Consider the following 24,624-nt stretch of genomic DNA (forward strand, 5'->3'; position numbering starts at 1 on the left):
AGGAGTATACCCATGCATTGTACCTTTTTCAACTAAACAAAAGTTTGGAGGGCAGCCATTCCCTGGTTCATTCCCCATGGCAGTGCCTTGATGAATCAGAGCTGACCTGCCTGGTTTGAATTTGAACAATAATTTTGTATTTAACTGTCCCTGGTGCATTTCCCATGACAACACCGCTACCAATCAGAGTGAACAGTCTTTCTGAGCACAAGACAAAAAGCTTCAAAAGCATGGGCGGGATCCTCCGTTGCCCGACGCCGATATTGTACTCGGCGATTGGGCAGAGAATCGACTCCGATGCCCAAATCGCGGCCGGCAGCAGTTTGACACCGGTCAGCCATGCTCTGCCCCACGGAAATGGCATAATCGCATCCCGCGCCGTTGCAACGGCGTTGTCGCATCATCAGCTGGCCCTCCCGCGATGCTCGGAGTTCCCTACGGCATGTGTGGATTCAGTGGTCGGGAACCCGGCGTGGCATCTGCGGATTGTGCCCAGCGTTGCCACACTCGGCCGGGATCTGCGCCGCTGGTCGGGGGGACTTCCGCAAGGACTGGGGGGACAGGTGGGGGGGTGTCCAGGGGGTGGCCTGTGGGGTCACGGTTGGCGGTTATCCTCCACGGTCCAGCCTCTTGGGGATATGTGAACTTCCAAATGCACTGCATGCTTTGATGAAACCAGTGTTATATTTAAATGTTATATTTAAATTCTTGTTGTGTTACGTGATTGTAATACGTCGTTATTCATTGCTTACTCCCAGAATGGTCTTCAATGTAAAGCAAATAACATTTAATGAATAACGAATATAAATACTAATGGGTTCGTTCACTCGTCCACAACTATAACTGATGATAAAGTAAATCAGAAGAAGTATTAACTATGTTTAACTACACGTGCCAACTAAACCGTATCTCCCTAACACTCTGCTGTCTAGTCACTCCTGGTTCGAAGAGGCAGGAATATCCTCTGAGTTCATTATATAGACATGGATCTAGAGCTTCCATCTAGTGGTTGTCTAACACTATGATACAGTTGTTAACCCTTTACATACCAGCAGATATACAGATCACTGCAACCAGGTCATTCACAAGAATGTAGCAAAAAAAGGACATACAGCCGAACCAAATTTCCTCCCAACAAGGCCCATGTGCAATCTCACATATCATCCACTTAACCCATTTAATTAATTTTCTGAGGCAAAGATTTGCAAATATCTATAGATTTTCAGGATAAATCTACTTCTGCATGGAGAAAAGAACAATCTTCTGGTCTCCAGTCGCACGCGGAGCTTATTAGCATTAAACATTAGTTCTTAGAGAATCATATAATTTTACAGTGCAGAATGAGGCCATTCGGCCCATTGAGTCTGCACCGGCCCTTGGAAAGAGCACCCTACTTAAGCCCACATCTCCACTCTATCCCCGTAACCCAGTAACCCCAGCTAAACGTTTTGGACACTAAGGGCAATTTAGCATGGCCAAACAACCTAACCTGTACATCTTTGGACTGTGGGATGAAACCGGAGCACCCGGAGGAAACCCACGCACACACGGGGAGAACGTGCAGACTCGCACAGACAGTTACCCAAGCCCGGAACTGAACCCAGGACCCTGGTGCTGTGAAGCAACAGTGCTAACCGCTGTGCTGCTGTGCCTGCCCGCGTTAATTATCTTGTTAATTGTAAAAGCTTCCCACACAAAATGGGCAGGAGAAGTTTGAAACTCTCTTCTGCAAATTGTAATTGATGGTCAATCAAGTTTTCATTTTAAATCTGAAAATGGATAGATTTTTGGTGACCAAATGTATTTGCCCCAAATGTTTATGGGGCAAAGATGGGTATTTGGAGATGGCTGGAAAATCAAGCATGGTCCCATATAATGTTAGAACATGAATGAGGGGCAAATAGTCTACTCCTATTCATATCTTCCAGTGCTGCAGTGACAGGCTAAATCAAATGACCCACCTACATGATCTGCACCTCCCAGAAGTTTAAAACCTGGATCAATTCACCAATAAGGAAAAAAAGAATCTTTGTTATGGGCCAGGGTTTAGAGAACCCCAAAGTTATCATGGAGTTCACCTGAACCATCACTTTTAAGAGATTGTGGTATGGAGAGCACATGGCCCACTCTACAGGTGTGGTGCAGCAGATATCTAACAGTATTTGTTAAAGCAAAACAATGTTTATTCTATGAACTCAAGTTAACCTTTTTTAAAAACATACAGTGAACATCTTAGCAACCATCAATTCAATTACAACCCCCAAACAATACAACAGTAAGTAACCCTTAATAAATTCCCAAACAACATCCAGAAGACAAAAGACCCTTTTAACACAGAGATCAGGTTTAAATTCTCTAATGAGAGCAGTTATCCTTTGAAATCACCCAAATGAACACTCTTTAGCTTGTAGAGAGATCCATACACATCTGCTGGCTTTCACTGCGTTCTTCTCCCTTTATCTTTTTCCCTGATCTGTATCTCCCTTTCTCTTTATTTTTGTTCTGCTAGGGCTATTCTTTCTTTTCCTGTTTCTTCTCTCTCCTTTTCTCTGTCCTCTCTATCTCTCTCTCTCTCTTTCTTTTTCCTCTCTCTCTTTCGTATTCAAGCTGCTTTAATATTCAAACTGCTTTAATTCTCTCTCATGTTCCATTTGTTTAATTTGTTACTGAATTTTTGCCATTTCCAAGGTGTCAAACTGTATCTCAGGCAATTTTAAATGCTTAGCCACCGCTATAATTATCTCACCTTTTCGCATTTTGTCAGATAATGTTAACTGCAATGTTTTTGCCAAATCTAACAGTCTGTTTTTAGTCTCTATCCGTATGGTAGTGTGTGTGACCGTCTCCAGCTCCAAAAACCTCAGAGCCTCTGGAAGATCCATTGTCCACAACACACTCCCCACTTAAACTGGAAGACCACACCTGAAAAGCATCCACAATATGCTCACCCCTCACTGTCCTTAAGTTCACTAAGCCAATCCAATAGATAGACTTGTATCCCCCTCGAGCCCCCAATTTGTTATGGGCCAGGGGTTAGAGAACTTCAAAGTGTATCATGGAGTTCACCTGACCCACCACTTTTAATAGACTGTGGCATGGGGCGCACACGGCCCACTCTACAGGTGTGGTACAGCAGATATCTAACAGTATTTGTCAAAGCAAAACAATGTTTATTCTATGAACTCAAGTTAACCTTTTTTCAAACATAGAGTGAACATCTTAGCAACCATCAATTCAAATACAACCCCTAAAGAATACAACACTAAGTAATCCTTAATAACTTCCCAAACAACATCCAGAAGACAAAATACCCTTTTAACACAGAGATCAAGTTTAAATTCTCTAATGAGAGCAGTTATCCCTTTGAAATCACCCAAATAAACACTCTTTAGCTTGTAGAGAGATCCATGCACATCTGCTGGCTTTCACTGCAGCTCTTCACTCTGAAAACAAAACTAAAACCTCACTCTATAGCAGCCTGCTCAAAAACGAAAGTAAAGCAGACAGCCCAGCTCCACCCACTCTCTGACATCACTGCAGTACTAAACACCCATTTCTTAAAGGTACACCTAGATAAAAAAACACCCATTTCTGAAAGGTACTCTCACATGACACTTTGCTCCTAACAGAAGAATTATAGATGCCATCAGTTTTGGCCTTTTACAATTCTTCTCCCTCCTGCCTTCTGTGTTTGCACTTTGCCCATTATCTGCAAAGACAGCATGAATAATGGGCTTAATTTTAAGTGGAAGCCGTGCACCCCCCTCTACCTCCCTACCAGCAGGATAGCCAGGGCCGAGGCTTCCTCCACTGGCCCAGGAAGCCACGGCACAGTTTTGTGTGATTGAGGCAGTTAATTGCCTGAGGTGATGGTTTCCACCCTTTTGTGAAAAGATGTCCAACCTCCAAGAGCTCCCAGCCTCTCAGGTTGCTGGCTGCTCTCCAGTCCCAGCAGCGCCATTGGGAGCGGTGGCCACTGCTGGGACTGCATTCAGTCCCCAAGCAGGAGTGTGGCTGCAGGCTGAAGTTCAAATTAGGTGGAGTGGCTTCACCTATGCCTGTCAAGTAGGTGCTGGCAAAATGACAGTCATCGATCGGGAGTCAGGGCAGGGGGTTTCAAGAGGAAGTGGCTCCGCCTGTTGAGGAGGTTGTCTGTGCCAGAACAGCCCCTGCTATCCCACCCAATTTTACGCCCACTGGCTGCCAGCTCACTCGAGACAGAGCATAAAATTCCGGTCAATGGTTGCCTCACTAATGTTGACGACAGTTAATGACAGTGAAATGTGCAACTTGAGCTTGGTCTATTGGTGCTTGGAAAAGTTAGTGTGCGGTGATTTGTAATTGTGTTCGTCTACTGTACGCCTTCTCCAGGAAAATTGCCAAAGTTCACCGGTATTTTTAAAAATAAATTTAGAGCACCCAATTAATTTTTTCCAATTAAGGGGCAATTTAGCATGTTCAATCCACCTACCCTGCACATCTTTGTGTTGTGGGGGTGAAACCCATGGGGAGATTGTGCAAACTCCACACGGACAGTGACCCAGAGCCGGGATCGAACCTGGGACCTCGGTGCTGTGAGGCAGCAGGGCTGACATTCACCGGTATTTTTAATGACCACTGTTTCTAACCTTGCTGAAATATAGCATAATGCGAACCTACCTTATAACCACCTGCATCTAAACGAGCAGGACTTGGCCAGTAAAATGACTGGTATTCAATATAACTCCTCACAGCATGTTTTCAAAAATATATTTCACAAACGCAAGTTGGATTTGTACCAAGATGTGGCTGCCATAAAATAAAATAAAGATAACATAATAAAATAAAAATGACTTCAATAGAAATGGCGAAATTTTATTTTTTTTCTTTAGTTTTCACTTCTGAGACCAATCCTTTACTTGCCTCAAAATGTGTTGGATAGCTTCAGCCAGAAACAAGAGAAAAATGTTCTTTTGTTCGTTCGCAGAGCGCAAGAGGAAACATCTGCAAGTCAGTAAAGTGAGATATTTATGGAAAAACATGAAAGGTGGTCACGAACAGGCGAGATACGAAGATATAAAGTTGATGGAGTCTAATAAATCATGGAAGATGGCTAGGCTGAAGGAAATCAACAAGAGATCCAGCAGTGGAAGGTTCGGGAAAATGGCTTTTTTTCATTACTTGGAAAGAGTGGAAACTATGAGGAATTTCTGGGAAGAAAAAACCAGCGAGCCAGATGGTAACACTGAAGACGATGAGGTAAGCTTTATTCCTGAATATAAACCTCAGCTTCCATTTGCAAAGAGAGTCCGGGGCATTGCAAGCTTAATTAAAGACCTTTGTACGCTGCCTCTCAGATTCAATTGTACCAAACGCAATTTGAGACACGTGTGTCGCACTTTCTAACAGGCAATTTCATTTTTAAAAAATGCTCATCTGGTATCCATGGTTTGCAATTATTTGATACCCTGTTAAACGTATGAATTAATTGACACGAATGAAATGCCGTAGAAAATTAACCCAGATAGTAGAATGTTAAAATCCCGTTTAGAGTTGTGGTCAGGACCATCCACTGCAGACTAAATCCAACAGGGCTTCATAATATACATCTTTCGTATTATAAATGAAATAAGTTGCTTGTTATGAATCCCCACTCATAACTCAGACATCCCAAAGTGAGTGAAATACTTCATGAAGGATAGTCGTTGTTGTAATGCAGTCAATCTGTGTGGTGTTCTTTGTGATTCTTGTTATCAACATGGATATTGTAGTGTTCACAAAGACCACAGAAGCTAAGGTCATTAACAAAGCTAACATTTATTTACACTACTTAATTAAGCTCGACCACTTACTCCTAATATAAACAATAGTCTAGTAAACAATCTACACTCAACTAACACTATTCTCTACACTCTATCTATAACTGCACTTTCCTCTCTATCACTGCTCTATCTAGCTCTCCTCCAGCTCTCTCCCAGAAGCCTGCGAGTCAGTGCTTTATATAGTTCTGCATTAAGCTCCATCTAGTGGTTAATTATGATATGACATTAACTCTTTGTATTCTAGGGCAGCACGGTGGCCTAGTGGTTAGCATAACCGCCTCACGGCGCTGAGGTCCCAGGTTCGATCCCGGCTCTGGGTCACTGTCCGTGTGGAGTTTGCACGTTCTCCCCGTGTCTGCGTGGGTTTCGCCCCCACAACCCAAAAATGTGCAGAGTAGGTGGATTGGCCGCGCTAAATTGCCCCTTAATTGGAAAAAATAATTGGCTAATCTAAATTTATAAAAAAAAAAACTCTTTGTATTCTGAACATTTCCCATAATGTCACAATCTGTACACAGCAAACCCCCAAAAACAGCAGTGAAATAAATGACCAGGGAATCTGCGTTGATACTATTGTTTGATGGATAAATATTGGTGAGGACATTGGGAGAATTCATCTGACCTTCATTAATTTGTGTCATCGTATCTTATACATCCATCAAAGAGAACAGATGGGACCTCACCGTAAGGTCTCACCTTCGTATACCAGTCCCTCGGTACCACACCGAAGCATCAGCCTAGATGGTTATGCTTATGTACTGAAATGGTACTTGTACCTCTGACCTTAACATTTTGAGACAAGAGTGATTCTGTGAAATATTAATGAATTTGATGGAGAGTGGGCTCCTTGCCTCTATTGTGTCATATGTGATTGTAACCATCCTAAATGTGCCTGGGCGTGTGCTTGTTTCTTCAACATGTAGATGAGTTTCAGAAGTTCAACTGGATCCCTGAGGTTCCATTTAGGGCAGCAATCCAACACTCTGAGAACCCTCTTTGTGCAGCTGGCTCTCTCAATGCTTCCTACTTCAACCAAAGCCAGTGGATGTTGGCAAGTTGTCCCAACCTTAAAAAAAATGTGTTGTTTCCCAAGTATTCCTCGCTGAGTTCAATGACTCCAATGGGCTGATTTATTCCGCTGAAATGCAGTGTTAGAAAACTGTTACCAGGCATAGCATATCAAAGTCACTTGGTGAGGTACAGGAGTTATATGTAAATGTTGCCCAAATTTGGACTGCAAAACTCTGTACTACCTCACCCATCAAATTGTTACTGAGTTCTGGAGGAATGATAACTGGGTATTTCAAGTTTATATAGTGGTCACACTGTCACTGATACAGATTTAAAGAGACAGATTTTTAATGTTGTTAAAGGCATGTACAATAACTAGAGCTGGCAGTTTTAATAATATTAATAATCTTTTATTATTGTCACAAGTAGGCTTACATTAACATTGCAATTAAGTTACTGTGAAAACCCCCTGGTCGCCACCCTCCGGCGCCACTTCGGGTACACTGAGGGAGAATTCAGAATGTCCAATTCACCTAACAAGCACGTCTTAGGGCAGCACGGTGGCTCAGTGGTTAGCACTGCTGCCTCACAGCACCGAGGTCCCAGGTCCAATTCCGACCCTGGGTCACTGTCCGTGTGGAGTGCAGGCATCTGGGATGGCCACTTCCAGAATACAAAATGGATGATCGCAATGACTGTAGGGAAATATGGACAATGTTAGGAAAGCAAGCAGGCACACAGCCTGTTTGCGTATTGAGAAGGCAACTCCCAGACGAGACTGAAACTGTAAGGCAATTAGCATATTAATGGCCCATCTCCGGGAACAAAGGAATGACACTCAAGTAATCGATACTGTTGCAGACATCCCGGGCCAGAAAGACACAAACAAGCAAGGCCAACGGCCACCTAGGACACGCCCAGCCACCAGGGCATCCACCCCTTTATTGGTCAAGATCAATATGAGTGATCAAGATATGGCCCAATAAAGGGGTGGGTGCCCTGATGGATGGGCGTGTCCTAGGTGGCCGTTGGCCTTGCTTTGTTTACGCTTTCGGTTTGGGGTACTGGCGCCGGGGTGTCTGGAACCAGATCGGTTGCTTGAGTGTCAATATGTTAATTGACCTACAGTTTCAGTCTCGTCTGGGAGTTGCCTTCTCAATACGCCTACAGGCTGTGTGCCTGCTTGCTTTCTTAACATTGTCCATATTTCCCTACAGTCATTGCGATCATCCATTTTGTATTCTGGAAGTGGCCATCCCAGATGGCGACAGGAGTTTGCACATTCTCCCCGTGTTTGCGTGGGTTTCGCCCCCACAATCCAAAGATGTGTAGGGTAGGTGGATTGGTCAGACAAAATTGGCCCTTAATTGGAATTGGGTCTCTAAATTTAAAAAAACAAAAACAAGCATTTTCTTTTGGGACTTGTGGGAGGAAACCCACGCAGACATGGGGAGAATGTGCAGACTCCGCACAGACAGTGACCCAACAGGAATCGAACCTGGGACCCTGCCTAATGAGTCAAGAATCTATATCCTATATCTATATCCATCTATATTTAACTTGATGGTTCCAGTTTAGAGGTAGATTGTTTTTGACCCAGTAGTGGGAATGGTGTGTTGATGAGATGCTATTGCAATAGTGTGGTTTCGGGTGCTCCAGCATGGTTCAATCTCTGCTGGAGATTCAGCATCAAGAGCAAGGCTAACCCCATTTACTGTCACTCCTTTATTTTACAGTCCACAGAGATAAGAACGCCAAAATATCTACCGAAATATTCGCAGAATATGCTTCGGTTTATGTTCAAAGCTCTGAAAAAAGAAGAAACTAACTGTTTTGTACACATTTATTGATTTCGGCACCTGTTCCCGTACCAGCCTCCCCGGACAGGTGCCGGAATGTGGCGACTAGGGGCTTTTCACAGTAACTTCATTGAAGCCTACTCGTGACAATAAGCGATTTTCATTATTTTTTCATATTAAAATGCAAGAGCCATGAACTGAACTTTTGCTGCAGGCTTCACTGCTCTGCTATTGAGGAAACTCCAAAAACTGGCCAACAAAGTAAAGGAGACTGATGATGAATAATACAATAGTTCAGGGTATTTTCAATACATTCTTGGACTTGGGTAGTAATATTGCCACTTTATCTTTGTTCCTTTTGTTGATACTGTCATGCATGACTCCAAACTGTCGATGTTGAACCAAATGTCCTTTAGGAGTGCCATAACATTAAAATCACAGAAGCAATTCCCACAGAGCTTCTTGTTTGAATTTAAATTACTTTTCATAATGTTTGCCGCTTTATCATTATCAGCATGAACCTGAATATAGGTGAAAATGCCCCCTTGAGGTCCTTTCAGTCGCCTGATCCATTTATCCACTGTCGGTAGATACATTGATCAAGAATGGCAATTCAACCCCTCATCAGATTGACATTAACAATTAGTGTTACTAGCTTAAATCTGTTATCCTGTGTAACCGAAGCATGGTGACTCTAAATTTCCTCTGCCCCACCATGCCCCTTGAAAGTATGTTGCGACATGTATTTTGCCTGCTCACAACTTGCACCCCGGATCTCTTCCCATTTCCCGGGATTAGGGGCCACTTAAGTATTTTTGGTGGGTGCTCTGAGATATCCACCCCCAGGTGAAGGAGAGGGTAAATCGCTGTCAGCAGTTTGAAGCTACAGTCCTGAGCCAATTTATTGTATCCTGTATATTTTAAAACCTCCCTCCTTCCCCCGTTGAAAATGAACAATTTCCTTTTAAAATTGATATGCCTTCCCACTGTCCTGTATGGGGAATTAAGGGATACGGAGAGAAGGCAGGAAGGTGGAGTTGGTGAGCATTAGATCAGCGTGATCTTATTAAATGGCGGAATAGGGTTGAAGGGCTGAATGGCCTACTTTGGTTCCCGTTTCTTATGGTCTTAAGGCCACTGAGGGATCCAGCAGCTTGTTAGGGATTACGTAGAGTTGCATAGTGTGGCATAGTTTACGAAGATCATACAGCACCATTTAGTCGAACCAGTCCGTGCTGGCATTTATGCTTCAACTTGAGCCTCCTCCCATTCCTCCTCAGCTAACTCTGTTAGTGTAACCCTCTATCTCCTTCTCCCTCACATGCCTATCTATCCTCCCCCTAACTGCACCTATACTATTCACTTCAACCACCCAATGTGGTTGTGAATTTTACATTCGCAACATTCTCTGGGGAAAGACGTTTCTGCTGAATTGTCTGGTTGTTATTTTGCTAACTACATTATATCAATAGATAGATAGGTGTCAGCATTGCTCAAGAATAAGTGATAGGAAATACACTGAGTAACATATTTCCCTCTGTTATCAGCCGCACAAGATCTACAGGGTTGGAGCAGTCAGTTTCGTCGCATACAAACTCGCCCACTAAAGGGGCAGGGAACCCTAAATCACCAATAGTTAAAGTTTGTATAAAGTTGGTCAGATAGGGTCCCGACAGTTCAGACTCGGTTGGGATCTGGTGCATATTGTTATGGGCCAGGGTTTAGAGAACCCCAAAGTGTATCATGGAGTTCACCTGACCCACAACTTTTAATAGATTGTGGTATGGGGAGCACACGGCCCACTCTACAGGTGTGGTACAGCAGAAATGGAAAAGTATTTTTTAAAGCAAAACAATGTTTATTCTATGAACTCAAGTTAACCTTTTTAAAACATACAGTGAATATCTTAGCAACCATTAATTCAAATACAACCCCCAAAGATTACAACACTAAGTAATCCTTTAAGCTTTCCTTTCAACATCCATAAGACTTAAAACACCTTTTACCAGAAGCACATCAGGTTAAAGTCACTACTGCTATTAGTTTTAAATCACCAGGATCGATTTACAGTCTTTCGATTAGAGAGAGAGAGACTCTAATACACCTTTTGGCTGTGACTGCAGCTATCCAGCTCTGAAACGAAACTAAAACACACCCTGCAGCAAACAGCCTAAAACAAAAGTAAAAAGCTGACAGACAGCCCAGCTCCACCCAGCCTCTGACATCGCTGCAGTAATAAACATCCATTTGCTTTTATCCATTTCTTAAAGGTACTCTCACTACAGATATTTATATAACCACCCATTTCTTAAAGGTACTCTAACATGACAATATTGTAAACACTAGTGTGTGTTAATAAACCAGATTTTCCTAAATCTACTCATTTGGGGTCTACAAAGCCCTCCTCTACCATTGTCACAATGCATACAGCCATATATGGCAGTCAGATCATGTCCCTGCTCAACTGTGATCCAATTTTAGATGGATGGAAAGTAGGAAGGAAGGGAGTGGATTTGGTATATTGAATATAAGTGCAAGGTTTGAGGAAATTCAGCCAATAAGTGACACCTTTCTTTGTTCCAAAATAACATAATTTCTTGTTGTTTGCTGGGAAAGAAAGACACTTGTTTACACTCTTCGCTACTCTTCGCCTTTTTCTGGATTCTGTTCTGGACTCTAAACGGCTCACTTAGTGAGTTAGGAGGTCCCGTTGCTTGAGCCAAAAGTAGTTCCTGCCGAACCCCATCTCCCTCAAGTGGATGGATGGCAGGACTGTGGGGCAATGTTACCAATGGCAGCCATATCAAAGGCTGTCGCTGGGATGGCCATCCAATGAAGGATGGCTCCTGCCTCTCAGACCTGTTGCCCATTTAGAGAGCCAAGACCTCTGTAGCTGCTGATAGAGCTGGCCAATGCTGAGGCTGCAAGGAGATGAAGAGAGTGCCTCCATATTGAGGAGCTCTGCACGGTGCTGGGAGAAATATTTCAAAAACACTATGACCAGGTAGGCTCTGGGTGATGGGGGGCGTTGAACTCTTCAGCGGGCAGCAGCGGATCTGCGGGGGGAAAGGAGCATTGTTGCCAGGGTGGGTTCCCTTCCGTTGCCCGCGGAACAGCTAAAAATGAAGGAACCCTCATCTAGTGGCCTCCCCAACACAAGGGGGAACAAGCCAAACAGCAGAAAATGACAGGGGCGAAAAGTGTCCATTAATTGGCCACTTAATTGAATTAATTGGCCACCTGCCTCTGGCTTCTGCATCTAGAACTATCTCTTGGCAGCGAGGAAAGATCCGGCTCCCTTCACGACGCCTTCCGCTGCCATTTCATGAGCCTAGCTGCCACCCCGGCCCATCTCCAGAGAGCTGATAAAATCCAGCCCTCTCTGTTCCTTGTGCACGATGATACAGTATACCCACATGCTAACGTGTCAACATGACACATCGAGGATTACCACAAACATCTTCTTCAGCACCTGTTTTAGACTTGTCACAGGCCCAATGCATTTTTATTCCTTTTAGGTACAGCTCTTGGCAACGTTGGCTTGCATAGAGTCGTGTGACTTGTCACAGAGACGGTGCCTTATACATGTGCTTCATTAAAGCTACATGATTCTTTATCCGTTAGGAACAAAAATGAATTCTTAGCAGTGCACTCCTTACTCAAATGTACGAGGCGAGAAGCGGCCTGATTTGAGCGATGGATGTATTTTGCAAAGTGAAATCCTTCTGGCTGGGAGTCAGCCTTTCCCTTTTAGGCTACCTTTGGCACAAGTTCCGGACATTGATTAGCTGCAAACAACACAGACAGAAACATTCATGCCAAGAGCCACAGGTAGTGCTTGATCTTTTTACTGCATGTTTGAAGAATTGGCCTTGTTTCTAGCTGTAGTTCTGTCCGCGGTAAGGTGCGAATGTTATAGCAGTGTGCTGCTTTATGATCTAACCTGCTGTACAGGTCGAACAGAACCCATCTTGTTGAATCGCTCAGAAACGGTCTCAAAATTAGGATTCGCGTGATCGGCAGCGAGAATAATTAGCATTCCCTACTTTTTGGGTTTTGGGGTAGGTGACGAATGTAAGTCTGATTAAACCAAGCTAGCAGGAGTGGTGCATAGTATTGATTGAAAGGAACCGTTGAAATACACGGACAGGAGTTAGAAATCGCCCATTGCGCACGTTAATGCAATGGCGGCTCCAGCTTAACCATTTGAGTCAAACGTGACGTATAATTGTAGGTGAATCAAAGGGACATCTTTTAGTAAATTGCCTTGCAAGTAAGCAGAAACGGTGATGCACTCTGTCAGTTTTCTTCAATGCTCAGGTTCTGTGAGCTATTCTGATTAACAGCCGCTCTTGGTATTTTGTAACCTTAAATAAAATAAAAATATTATTACATATTATTAAATAGTTAAACGTTTAGAAAATGTAATGATGGACAGTCGCACCTGATGAGATTAAACCTGGGGTGCATTCTCCTCAGTGCAAAATTAAATTAAATATCTTCTATGCAACAGCTATTATAAACCAGTAGAGTAAATAACTATACCTTAGCACATAGAGGGAAATACGCTCTTTGAAGAGGCATTGCTATCTGATAAGTTGTTTTACTGGCAGAGTAACAGGGTGAGGGTGTGATTTCTGGTGATTATTCCGGTGGGAGCCGGAAGTCAGTTTTGTACATGGGCAGGAAGGAAAGGGGTTCACTCATTGGGGGCTTCCCTTTTGCCGAATGTGGGGCTCCCCCCGTTAGACCCAACCTCTAACCCCACCCCCCACTTCCTACCCGTTCCCTGCCTCAAACCCATCCTTACCAAATCCATCCCGCTGCCCTCTCTCATAGAATTTGCAATGCAGGAGGAGGCCATTCGGCCCATCGAGTCTGCACTGGCTCTTGGAAAGCGCACCCTGCTCAAGCCCACACCTCCACCCTATCCCCGTAACCCAGCAACCCCATCTAACCTAAGGGCAATGTAGCATGGCCAATCCACCTAACCTGCTCATGTTTGGGCTGTGGGAGGAAACCGGAGCACCCAGAGGAAACCCACGCAGATACGGGGACAACGTGCCAACTCCGCACAGACAGTAACCCAAGGGGGAATCGAACCTGATACCCTGGCGCTGTGAAGCAACTGTGCTAACCACTGTGCTGCAGTTCTGCCTGAACACTCGCTAACACTCCCAGACCCTACCAGCCCAAGACCCAGTCTGGATTTACCTGGGCCCCGAGCTCCTCTCTTCAGCTGCAATCCTGGCAGCTGCCATTGACACCTTCCTAGTGCTGCCTGAACTGATGGAGTTACCGGCCAATCGGATTGGCTGGCAGCTGCAGAAGACGGGACTCCATCCAAACGAGCGGCGTAAATCCCAAAAGGCTGGGGGATGGGTCGCTGTGGAGTGTGTTGGCTCGATGTCGACGTGGTTTCCGTGGAGGGGGAGTTGCTCTCCACTCCTGCCCCCCATATTATTCCGCTCTCGGGAAGAGCTGATTTGGCATTCCAGAAATGAGAATCGAAGGATTCCCTTCTGGCTTTGACAGATTATTGTTCAGCAAAGAGACCAGCTGTTCACCATCCAGCTTGGGGTCATCTCACATGCAATGTCAAATTACGGGTGGGATTTTCTGGCCCTTCCCGTCGGAGGGATCTTCCGGTCCTGCCGAAGGTGACCCCAGCCGCATGTGTTATCCTGCCAGCGGCGCAGGACAGCCCCACAAAACGCTGCTGACTTCAGAGGGACTGGGAAGATCGCACTGACTGCCAATGGCAAACCCACCTTCGCCACTGGAAAGCACGCCCTGGGGGAACGGGAGCGGAAAGTCCCAGCCGAAATCTTCATTTGTGGATCCAGTTGTACAACGTTACATAGAAAGGAAATGGCTTTGCAATGTGCTTGGCAGTTCTCTAGGGAGCTAACCCAATTTCTTAAAATGCGAAGACCTCTTGAGGATAGAGACTTTTCCAATCGGACATGCCTGGGGGGGTTTTCTCATGGAGTGGGCTGCAACCTACAGGTTCTGTGGTTGACTTTCAGAATGTCTTTACACCTAAGTTCAGGGTGTGCTATGGTTCAGGTTCCCCTGCTCAGCTGGCTGTGGAATAATGCCTTTGACATGCGGGACCCCTTCATGTCGATCAGATGCCCAAAATCTTCAAAGCTGAGCTCTGATGGGCCATGCTGTCAATACTAGGTATGCAGAACCCTGCATGAACTTTGGGATTTTCGGCCCATAGAGGTGGGGTTGCATTTTACAGTGGGGGCTGAGTGCAGGGGTGGGGGCGATGGTGAATAGCCCAACCCTCCCCTGGAAGGAATGTTGGCCGGAAGGGAACGTGCTCCATGCCAGCCAGCCCCACGGCCGTAATACACCGCGGGCAGGATAACTTGGTGGAGGGTGGGATTTCCGCCTCCCTCTGGGGAGGAGGCCCCGCCCTCAGTAGCTGCTGGCCGGGTGGATTGACCAGCAGTTCCAGCAGTCCCAACAGCACCAAGAGCTTATTCGTGAGTGCTGCTGGGACTGTAAGCAAGGCCAGGTGGAAGGCCCAATGGTTCCCAGAGTGAGGTAAGTCCAGCGTAGTGAGTGGAGTGGGTTTGGCAAGCTGAGGGAGAGGTGATGGGATGTACAAAGGAAACCTCCACAATGATAGTACCTCCCCTTCCTTCCTGCCCTGTTAAAAATATTTCATTAACAATGACCTGCCCACTCTCGCACCGGAGCTTTGTGGCCTGAGCTGTGTATTATCAGGGTCAATTGGCCTGTTGACAAGCTGAATTGAATTCAATTATTTATTTCAATATGGTGGGTGGATTGTCGATTCCAGGGCCCTCCCACCCTGTTATGGGGTTGAGCTTGGGGGTGGGGTGCGGGAAAGGTTGTGGGCTGGGTTTCCACTCTATCTTACATAACCTCCCCCACCAAAAACACACCTGGCAGGGGCACGTAAACCCAGCCCTGGAGGTGAGAACCACTATCTGGTAGACCCTAATCTTGGTTTATGAGACTAACTCCATGCTCTCTCCAAAGTCTGTGCGTGAGCTTGCCGAAGGCTGAGTGTGGTTTTGTCAGACGACGGGTGAGTCCGTCATTGAATATGACGTTGTTGGAGAGGATATTCCCAAGGTAGCAGAACCTCTGAACTGAGTTGATGGGTGTATTGTTGTTTGTGGCTCAGTGGCCAAGGCCAGGTTGGTACAGGATCTCTGTCTTTTTCAGACTTAGAATCCCTACAGTGCAGAAGAAGGCCATTTGGCCCATTGAGTCTGCACCGATAGTACCCGACATAGACCCACTGCCCCACCCTATCCCTGTAACCCTACCTAACCATTGGACACTCAGGGGCAATTTAGCATGGGCAATTCACGTAACCTGCACATCTTTGGACTGTGGGAGGAAACCGGAGCACCAGGAGGAAACCCACGCAGACACGGGGAGAACGTACAAACTCCACACAGATAATCACTCAAGGCCAGAATTGAACCTGGGTCCCTGGTGCTGGGAGGCAGCAGTGCTAAGCACTGTGCCACCCCTTACCTAGTGTAAGGCCAAAGTGTTCCGAGGCTTGGGCAATAGTGTCTAAAAGCATCTGGATGTCCCCTGGACTGTATGCTATTCTGTTCTGTTGAGAATTTTGATTGCATAAAAGAGCATGGCCAAGAGGTAAATGTCAGACAGGATTGGAGTCATGTTGCAGCCTTGCTTAATGCTATTGGTGACAGGAAAGATATCTGTTAAGGCACCAATCTGCATTGTACTGCATATCACTCCATCAGGGAATAAGTGGATGATCCCAATCATCTTTTCTTGGAATGCTTGCACATCTTCCACAGACCTTCAGACCTTCACAGTTTACTGTGGTGAAGGCCTTGGTCAGGGCAACAAACAGCATGTAGAGGTCCTTATTCTGTCCATAGACCTTCTCTTGCATTTGCCACTCAACAGAGATCATATCGGCCATTCCTCATCCAGCACACTGTGATTCAGAGTATACCAGGTCTGTAAGATGAGTGACATTCCCCTTGAGAATAATCCCAACAAGAATCTTTCCTGCTGTGGAGCGAGGTGAATCATCACAATGATTGTCACAGATGGACTTCTTTCCCTCCATTTTGACTGTTTGAAATCTTGGGGCACCATATCCTGGTTCCAGATTAAGCAGAAGAGCCCAGTGAGTTTGCTAACCATATCAACTCCTCCATATACTTCAAATGGAATGCAATTGGCTCCTGGAGGCTTAAACAGACAGTCTCTATATGATCTTGGGTGTGACTTCACTTTGAGATGGATGAAGGATAAGTTGGACCGGGAGCTAATGCTGAGGAGCTGATTCAACGGTGTCGTCGCACTCTGTGGATTCTCGTTTCAGGAGATTTTGAAAGGGTTCTGCCCAATGAGAGAGAACCTCATGCTTGGCAGCACGGTGGCGCACTGGTTGGCATTGCTGCCTCAAAGCGCTAGGATCCCAGGTTTGATTCTGATCTAGGCCACTGTGTGTGTGGAGTTTGCACATTCTTCCCGTGTTTCGCCCCCCAAAAAGATGTGCAGGGTAGGTGGATTGGCCACGCTAAATTGACCATTAATTGGAAAAAATGAATTGGGTACTCTAAATTTAATTGAAAAAAAAAAGAGAAGGAACCTCTTGCCTGTTGGTTAGGAGCAGATTGCCAGAGAGGTTAGTTCCGGGGCCACTGACAGATTGGTATCTGCATGGAGAACCTTCAGATCAAGTTTACCAGCAGCTTCCTGAAGCACAGCAGCTGTGATCTCCCACCATCCATTCTTCATCTCTCTTAGATTGACCAATGGAGCTTGAATGGCATCGCTGTTGGTGAGGTTGGTCATTGCACTTGCCAATCCAGTAGAATATGTAGTTTGCCCATACATTGTCATAATGAGACTCCTCTTGCAAACCTTGTTTCACTCAGAATGGCTCCATCAGTATTGTCCCAGCCAGAGTCCTGGCTACAGGGGCTGTTCAACGCTCTGGTCTTGCATTACATTCCAGGAGACAAGTGTCATAAGTTCATAAATTCATAAGATATAGGAGCAGAATTAGGCCATTCGGACCATCGAGTCTGCTCTGCCATTCTATTATGGCTGATAAGTTCCTCATCTGCTACCTACAATGTTACAGGTCAAGAGCTGGATTGTGAAATCAGCCAGAGCATCTCCTCCCTGGAACACATGACCTAGGGGCGGGAGTCGGCAATTTAGCCTCCCGAGCCTAACACCCTCAATGTGGTCATGGCTGATCCCATCCTGGCCTCAACTCCACTTTCCTGCCCATTCTCCATAACCCTTCAACCCACTTCCAATTAAAAATCTGTCCAACTCCTCCTTAAATTTACTCACTGTCCCACCATCCACCGCACTCTGGGCTAGCAGATTCCACAGCTTCACAACCCTTTGGGAGAAGTAGTTTTGTTCCTCAAATCTGTTTTAAATTTGCCACCTCTTATTCTAAGATTATGACCATCTGGCAGTTGCCCTTTGAGTGTGAGTTTTTTTATGTTTCGATCGCAGTAATTGGTGAGCAATCAGAAGGGGAGACCTGGCAGTTGGTTCGGGTTCCTCTTCACCCTCTTCCCCAGATTGTGGAAAGTGTGCAGCTAAAAAGCAGCCGGAAGGTTTGGCCAAGTCGCCTTGGCAGGGCACGAGCTCCACGTCTGCCCTGACCTGTGGAGAGCGATCATTACACTGAGCCCACTTGTGTGCAGGGTCATGATTGAAGACTGCCAGTATCACCCCGACCCTGTCCCCATCACCATCTCCCAGGTAAAATCTCCAGGTTTTAACACTGGAGTAGGTAGTGAGCTGGGAAACAAGAGGCCTCACCTACCCTTCCCGCACCTTTCTTATTCGCCCTACAGAAAATAACGAGATGGGAAAAAACAGACATAGCTTTAATGAAGAGCAACCGAAGGAACGATGAAGAAAATAAGCCTTTGTGTGAACCGTGTTCACAGTGAGAGAGCAGCCTTTAAAAACAACAGACGGAACAGGAGCCGATCACAACTGGAGACAGTCGGTTGCGATGACTAAAATGAGTGGGGCAGCACGGTAGCATTGTGGATAGCACAATCGCTTCACAGCTCCAGGGTCCCAGGTCCGATTCCCGGCTTGGGTCATTGTCTGTGCGGAGTCTGCACATCCTCCCCATGTGTGCGTGGGTTTCCTCCGGGTGCTCCGGTTTCCTCCCACAGTCCAAAGATGTGCAGGTTAGGTGGATTGGCCGTGCTAAATTGCCCCTTAGTGTCCAAAATTGCCCTTAGTGTTGGGTGGGGTTACTGGGTTATGGGGATAGGGTGGAGGTGTTGACCTTGGGTAGGGTGCTCTTTCCAAGAGCCGGTGCAGACTCGATGGGCTGAATGGCCTCCTTCTGCACTGTAAATTCTATGAGTGTTAAGTGGGGATAAGAGGGGAAACAGAAAGGTGGTTTGAACTGTGGGAATAACTGTTTCATTATTTACAACGTGGGCAGCGTTAAAAGCCAGACAGCTCCTTCAAGGACCACTGAGCAGAGATAGTGGTTGTCAGGAAATGGCCGACGTGCCAAAGGAACTCTTCACATCGGTCTTCCTGAGTGAAGAACATGGACAAATTCCAGATGGCATCAGGCTGGCTCTGAAGTCTGGTGGAGAAGCTTGGAATGCTTGTATTGGGCTGAAAACCACAAAGAAAAGCCCTGAATACTCAAAGAAATGAAAGAAAGTAAATATAATAATGCACATTGTACATAAGGATTGGAATTTAGTATTTTTAACAAATTGTTTTTTTGAAAAAAGAGCAATGAGACATGAGCTAGGGAATTCTAGACACATTAGCATCAGATCAGAGTGGGAAAAGTGCTCCGTAGCTCTTTAAAGTCACCATGAATCTTTCAGTAAATGGCTTTTTCCAATGTTAAGCCTTTAATAAAGACAGAAAGAAAAGCTTTGGACATAACTTCTTATCATGTCCTCAGGACATCTTCACAACAAATGAGTCACTTTTATGGGCAATTGCTATAGTTATGCAGGGAAAATGTGGCAGACTATTGACAGCAAGATCACACAACAGCAAATTAATAAATGATCAAATAATGTTTTTGTTGATGTTTGGTAGATGGATGAATGTTGATGTGGTTACCATGGCAACTCTCTGCTCTTGTTTGAATTGTGCGATAGCATCATTTTAAGATTATCTGCGTAATGCAAGACCTCCCTGTTGATTCCCTTATTTCCTATTTTTTTTACTTTATCGTTATCATTTTGATCCTTTGATATTTAATGGACATATACCTTTAAGTCGAACAGAGGAAGTGAGGAACTCAAAAATTGCAAAGTCTCACACTGTGCTGTGAAGTTGAAGAACTCAGACTTTCTGGCACCTGAGAGACTGATTTGGTTCAATTGATTGGCTGGTGGTCAATGGATTGGCCAAAAACCATAGTCTGCCTGGTAATGACAATGATTGGCTTCAGTCAGGTGGGAGGTTTTCAAGGACCCAAAAAACAGTTATTTTCTGGACGCCAATTTTCACCATTTTGGTGAATCCACAGTGAAAACCATTACAGACTAAAAGCAAAAACCTCCAACTGAAAGCCTAGATAAAAGATCTACTGGATGATGTCCATCTGAAACAGAGGGCGCGATATACCGGCCACGTTACATTCTCACTTAAGCGCGGTGCGGCCGGTGTTGGAGTCAGAATCCCGGCCAAAGAGGTGGGACCAAATGGTGCGCGCCGCAGCCAGTTTAAAATCAGCTTTGGTGAACTTACTCAGCATCCACCGGCATCGCGGGATCTACCAGCCTCCTCAGTGAGGCCACAGCCGGGCGCCGTTCAGTACTGGTCCACACAAACGTGGACCCGGTGGAATGGCACCTGGGGTTCTCCCGGGCCATTGGAGACCACTGAGTGGTCAGAGTAAGTGAAGGGTGGCCTCCTGGCCCTCCCCTGGACTGCGGGCACCTTGGCACTGCCCAACTGTCACATTGGCACTACCAAGCTGGAAGGAGCACTGACCAGGTGCCAGGGTGGCAGTGCAAGAGTGCCCAGGTGCCAAGGTGGCACTGCCAAGTGTCATGAGGGTGAGGGGGACCATGCCTATGAAAAGAGGGTGGTGGGTGGGTTCGAAGAGTGGGGGTGTACATGGCAGGTAAGTAGGGGCCCCTGGAAGGGTGGGTGTGCTGTAAGGGAGCTTGATGGGGATGAAGAGGGGGGACCACCTATAGCAGGGTGCTCACTTGGGAGGTATGGGATAGTGCTCATGTGTGTGTGTGGCGGGGGGGGGGGGGGTGACATTGCCCATGGGTGGGGGGTGGGGGGCTTGAGGGATCCACAAGAACACTTGGAGATTGGGACACCCTTTCAAAATATAGGTCCAATCTCTGAGTTCAGCTTCCTAGAGCTAAATAAAATTCCAAGCGCTGGCTAAACCATTGAGAAACTCCCCAGGGCCCAAAAACGTGACTAAGTGTCATTGAATAGTGGTGGGGAACTTGCCGGCAGAGACGACGGGAAACTCCCTGAAAAACCCGCCGCAAAAGAACTTAGAAATTTTTGGGGAGTATCGGGCCCAGAAACTTTTATCCTTTTTACTTTTCATATAATTTTCCTATACACCCCTCTTACTCCCCTGTCTTGAGTGTGTAGAGGATGGGCTGAGTTAAAGAGAGAGGTTTGGAATTAGATAATAGGTAACCAGTTGTATATGCTGCCTATTTAATTGCAGTTATTGTTATTAGTAAAAATTAATTGTGTTTAAATTCACAAACTCGATGGCTGCAGTTATTGGGCAGCTGAAGAGCAAAGACATTTGAAGGATTAAAAGTTCATTTCAATTGTCTTGCGACTCTGGGTCAAGTGGGGCTGGAATTGTCGGCCTCCAGCCCAGGATGTCACAACAGTAAACAGTGACTAAATGTTTTGCCTGAAACATGCCCCTCTGACGATGCGGCACTCCCTCAGTGCTGCACTGATGTGCTAGACCATATTGTGCCCTCAGGCTTATTGGAGGACGTGAAGCCTCAAACCTAACAAGTGAGCCAAACTGAGACTGTGCAACAGAAACTGTGTCAGGTCGCTTCAATTTTTGATCATCCACTAAGATACTCAGTTAAGGAAATCCAGTGACAACCACAATAAACAGCCTAACAAGCTGAGCGTGACATCCTATACTTGAAAAGGGTAAAAGAATCAGGGAAGGCAGATTACAGACACTGGATAGATTTGCTGATGGAGGAAGTCAGGACCAGAGGTTGTTTTGAAACAAGTGTCAACCCCCGAAAACCCCCAAACTAGGAGATCAACACGAAAGGAAGTTGCTTGAAAGGAAGGAACTCAATTTCAAAGAACGAAATACAGAATTATATGCGGGCGATATAAAGAAGACAGCAACAGAGAAGGTCCATGAAGCATGTCTGCTGTTGATATCCAAAGTTTTCAGTATATTACAATGGCAAACCTTTTTTGTTACTTTTTCATTTACGGGATGTGGGCGTCGCTGGTTAGGCCAGCATTTATTGCCCATCCCTAGTTGCCCTTCAGAAGGTGGTGGTGAGCTGCCTTCTTGAACCTCTGCAGTTCCTGAGGTGTAGGTACACCCACAGTGCTGTTAGGGAGGGAATTCCAAGATTTTGTTAACTTTTCCCTGTAACACATGTAGTCAACTTTGCAACGTTACAGAACATAGATTCCATCGACTCTCTGAGATTCAATTTCTGAACGCAACGGAATGGCAGTAAGAAGCTGTTATGCAAGGATCATGTGATTCCTAGGGCTCTGTTCCTTCACATTATTGAGCTACTTCACTTATCATTCAATCCGATCTAACCTTTTGCTACACCATACGTATTTACGTTGATCAGATTATGTATAGTACCCGCTCTGGAATCCTCACTAGCTTACTGATGACCCAACGGAGGGACAGTAATGGAAATCACACTGACTATAGCTGTAACACAATCCTGCTGTCGGGGCTCGCAGGAATTGGAGTAGGATTATCGTCATCGGGAAAGGAATGTTTGGCAGCGGTGAGTGATGCCATTCAATCGGGCAGATCCATGTCAACCTTCAGCTTATGCAGGCTAGTCTCATGTCATGGGCAGGTCCTGCTTGACTAGAACATAGAACCTCAATGATACTTTGCTCTGTGCCCTCCCAAAAGGCATTCATCTGCAAACAATGTATTTTTGTTGAATGTGAATCATTCCTGCAGCAGTACTGCTACAGTGCAGTTGCGATCAAAAACCTGTATGTACTCTATTCAAGGAAGCACTACAGTTACCTTAAACTATATATTATATTTCTTAATTTATTTTGCACCCATACTTATAGATTTGTGTCCTTCATTGATATATTTACTTCCAAAGAGAAAAGTTAAGTATAGGACTGAGCAATCAGTTGATACATTTGTTCAGTTTTATTGAGTGACAGTGCACATGCCATGAATGTGCTTAAATACTGGTAGCAGAGGTGTATAATTAATGGCTTACATTAGATAGTAATAGACAACTGTATGCTTGATGGAGTTCACATTGCCAAGGGGAGTTCTTTATGTTGCTCTCTATTTGTTTCATTGGGTCAAGGAGGTGATGTAGGAAAGGTACCTGGGGTAACAGCAGTGATGGAGCTGCAGGCAGAGCAGCCATTGCCACTGAGGAGCCTTGCAAATTCAGCATGCCAATTTGGTACAATCCAACTACAGCCGGGATTCTTTGGCCTCCCAGTCACGTGTTTCTCGGTGGTTGGAGGTGGTGCGCTGTTTGCTGACGGCGGGATTCCCTGCCCCCGCTGCTGTCGATGGAATTTCCCACTGAAGCCACTCCACGCAGCCGGGAAACCCGCAGGGGGGGATATACTGCCGGCGGGATCAGATAATCCCGCTGCCAACAAACAGGCGGAGAATTCCAGCCCACAACTTCCCTATTGAGTTTAATTCTTGCAAGCCAACACATTTTTGATATGTTTTAGAAAGTTCATCAGCATTAGTATATTGTTTCCTTAATGTAGGAGTATATTTCCCTTTCTCCCATTTCAACCTCAAACGTGTTCAAACTTCCCGAAGCTGTTGTTAGCACCCAAATCACTCATCGTTATTGCCTAATCCATGATCAGAGGTAAGGGGGGCGGGATTCTGTGATCCTGAGGCAAAGTGTTGACGCCGTCGGAAACACCATCGCATTTCCCGACGGCGTCAACTAGCCTCAGGATCAGCAATTCTGGCTTGGAAATAAATCTAGCCTTAGGGAAAGACTCGCCTCAGATTCATCTTCCCCGGTATACGATGGATGACATTAATAGCTGCGTCCACCAAACTCTCAGGCAGAGCATTACAGACCCTAACCACTTGCTGCGTGAAAGCGTTTTGGTTATTAGGAAATCTTGTAGGTTATCCTGACCTTCAGATCTGAGTCTCTAAAATATATTCCTCTTTCTTGCATGAAGACCTCACTAATAATTTTTTTTTCTTTTTCTTTAGAAATTTCGAGTTGCCAATTATTTTTCTTTTCCAATTAAGGGGCAATTTAGCTTCACCAATCCACCTAACCAGCACATTTTTGCGTTGTGGGGGTGAAACCTGTCATAATAAACATCCAGGTATATGATGGTGCGCAGACAGGCAGTGATTGACACGCAGGATGACCAGTGAACACACAGAACACAGCAGCCAATCACCAGACAGGATACGACCACTATAAAGCCAGAGGGCACCAGGTTTCCCGCTCTCTCGGGATCCAGCCTCTGAGACAGTCAAAGCTCGTGAGTAGCAACTAGAACATACACCATGTGATCGTAAGATAGTCTGGTCAGGTTAGCCTCAGGTCTCCAGTCACGTCAGCATAGTGTCAACCCACAGTTAAAGTATGTATGATAGTTAAGAATTCAATAAAATCGAGTTGCATTTCTTCAAGTGTCGGAGGCCTGTCTCTCTCACCACTGCAGTAAACGCAGTCCTCGCAGACCCAGCTTACCCAACACATCAAAACCCAGGCAGACATGGGGAGAGTGTACAAACTCCACACTGACAGTGACCC

At 45.5% G+C, this 24,624-nt stretch overlaps 1 protein-coding gene across 2 annotated transcripts in view; it reads left to right on the forward strand.

Moving 5' to 3' along the window:
- mylk4b (myosin light chain kinase family, member 4b) overlaps positions 1-24,624 on the forward strand; it is a 202,623-nt gene that overhangs the window by 52,944 nt on the left and 125,055 nt on the right. Inside the window, exon 2 of one of the 2 annotated variants that reach the window (XM_038796737.1) lies at positions 4,967-5,238. In XM_038796737.1, coding sequence (XP_038652665.1) covers positions 5,020-5,238 — 219 coding nt within the window. In that variant the 5' untranslated portion in view covers positions 4,967-5,019. Of the gene's footprint in view, positions 1-4,966; positions 5,239-12,170; positions 12,443-24,624 lie in introns of those variants that run through there. The other variant, XM_038796738.1, reaches the window with a different exon arrangement.

This window comes from Scyliorhinus canicula, chromosome 5 (genome assembly GCF_902713615.1).
Source record: "Scyliorhinus canicula chromosome 5, sScyCan1.1, whole genome shotgun sequence".
Lineage (NCBI taxonomy): Eukaryota > Metazoa > Chordata > Chondrichthyes > Carcharhiniformes > Scyliorhinidae > Scyliorhinus > Scyliorhinus canicula.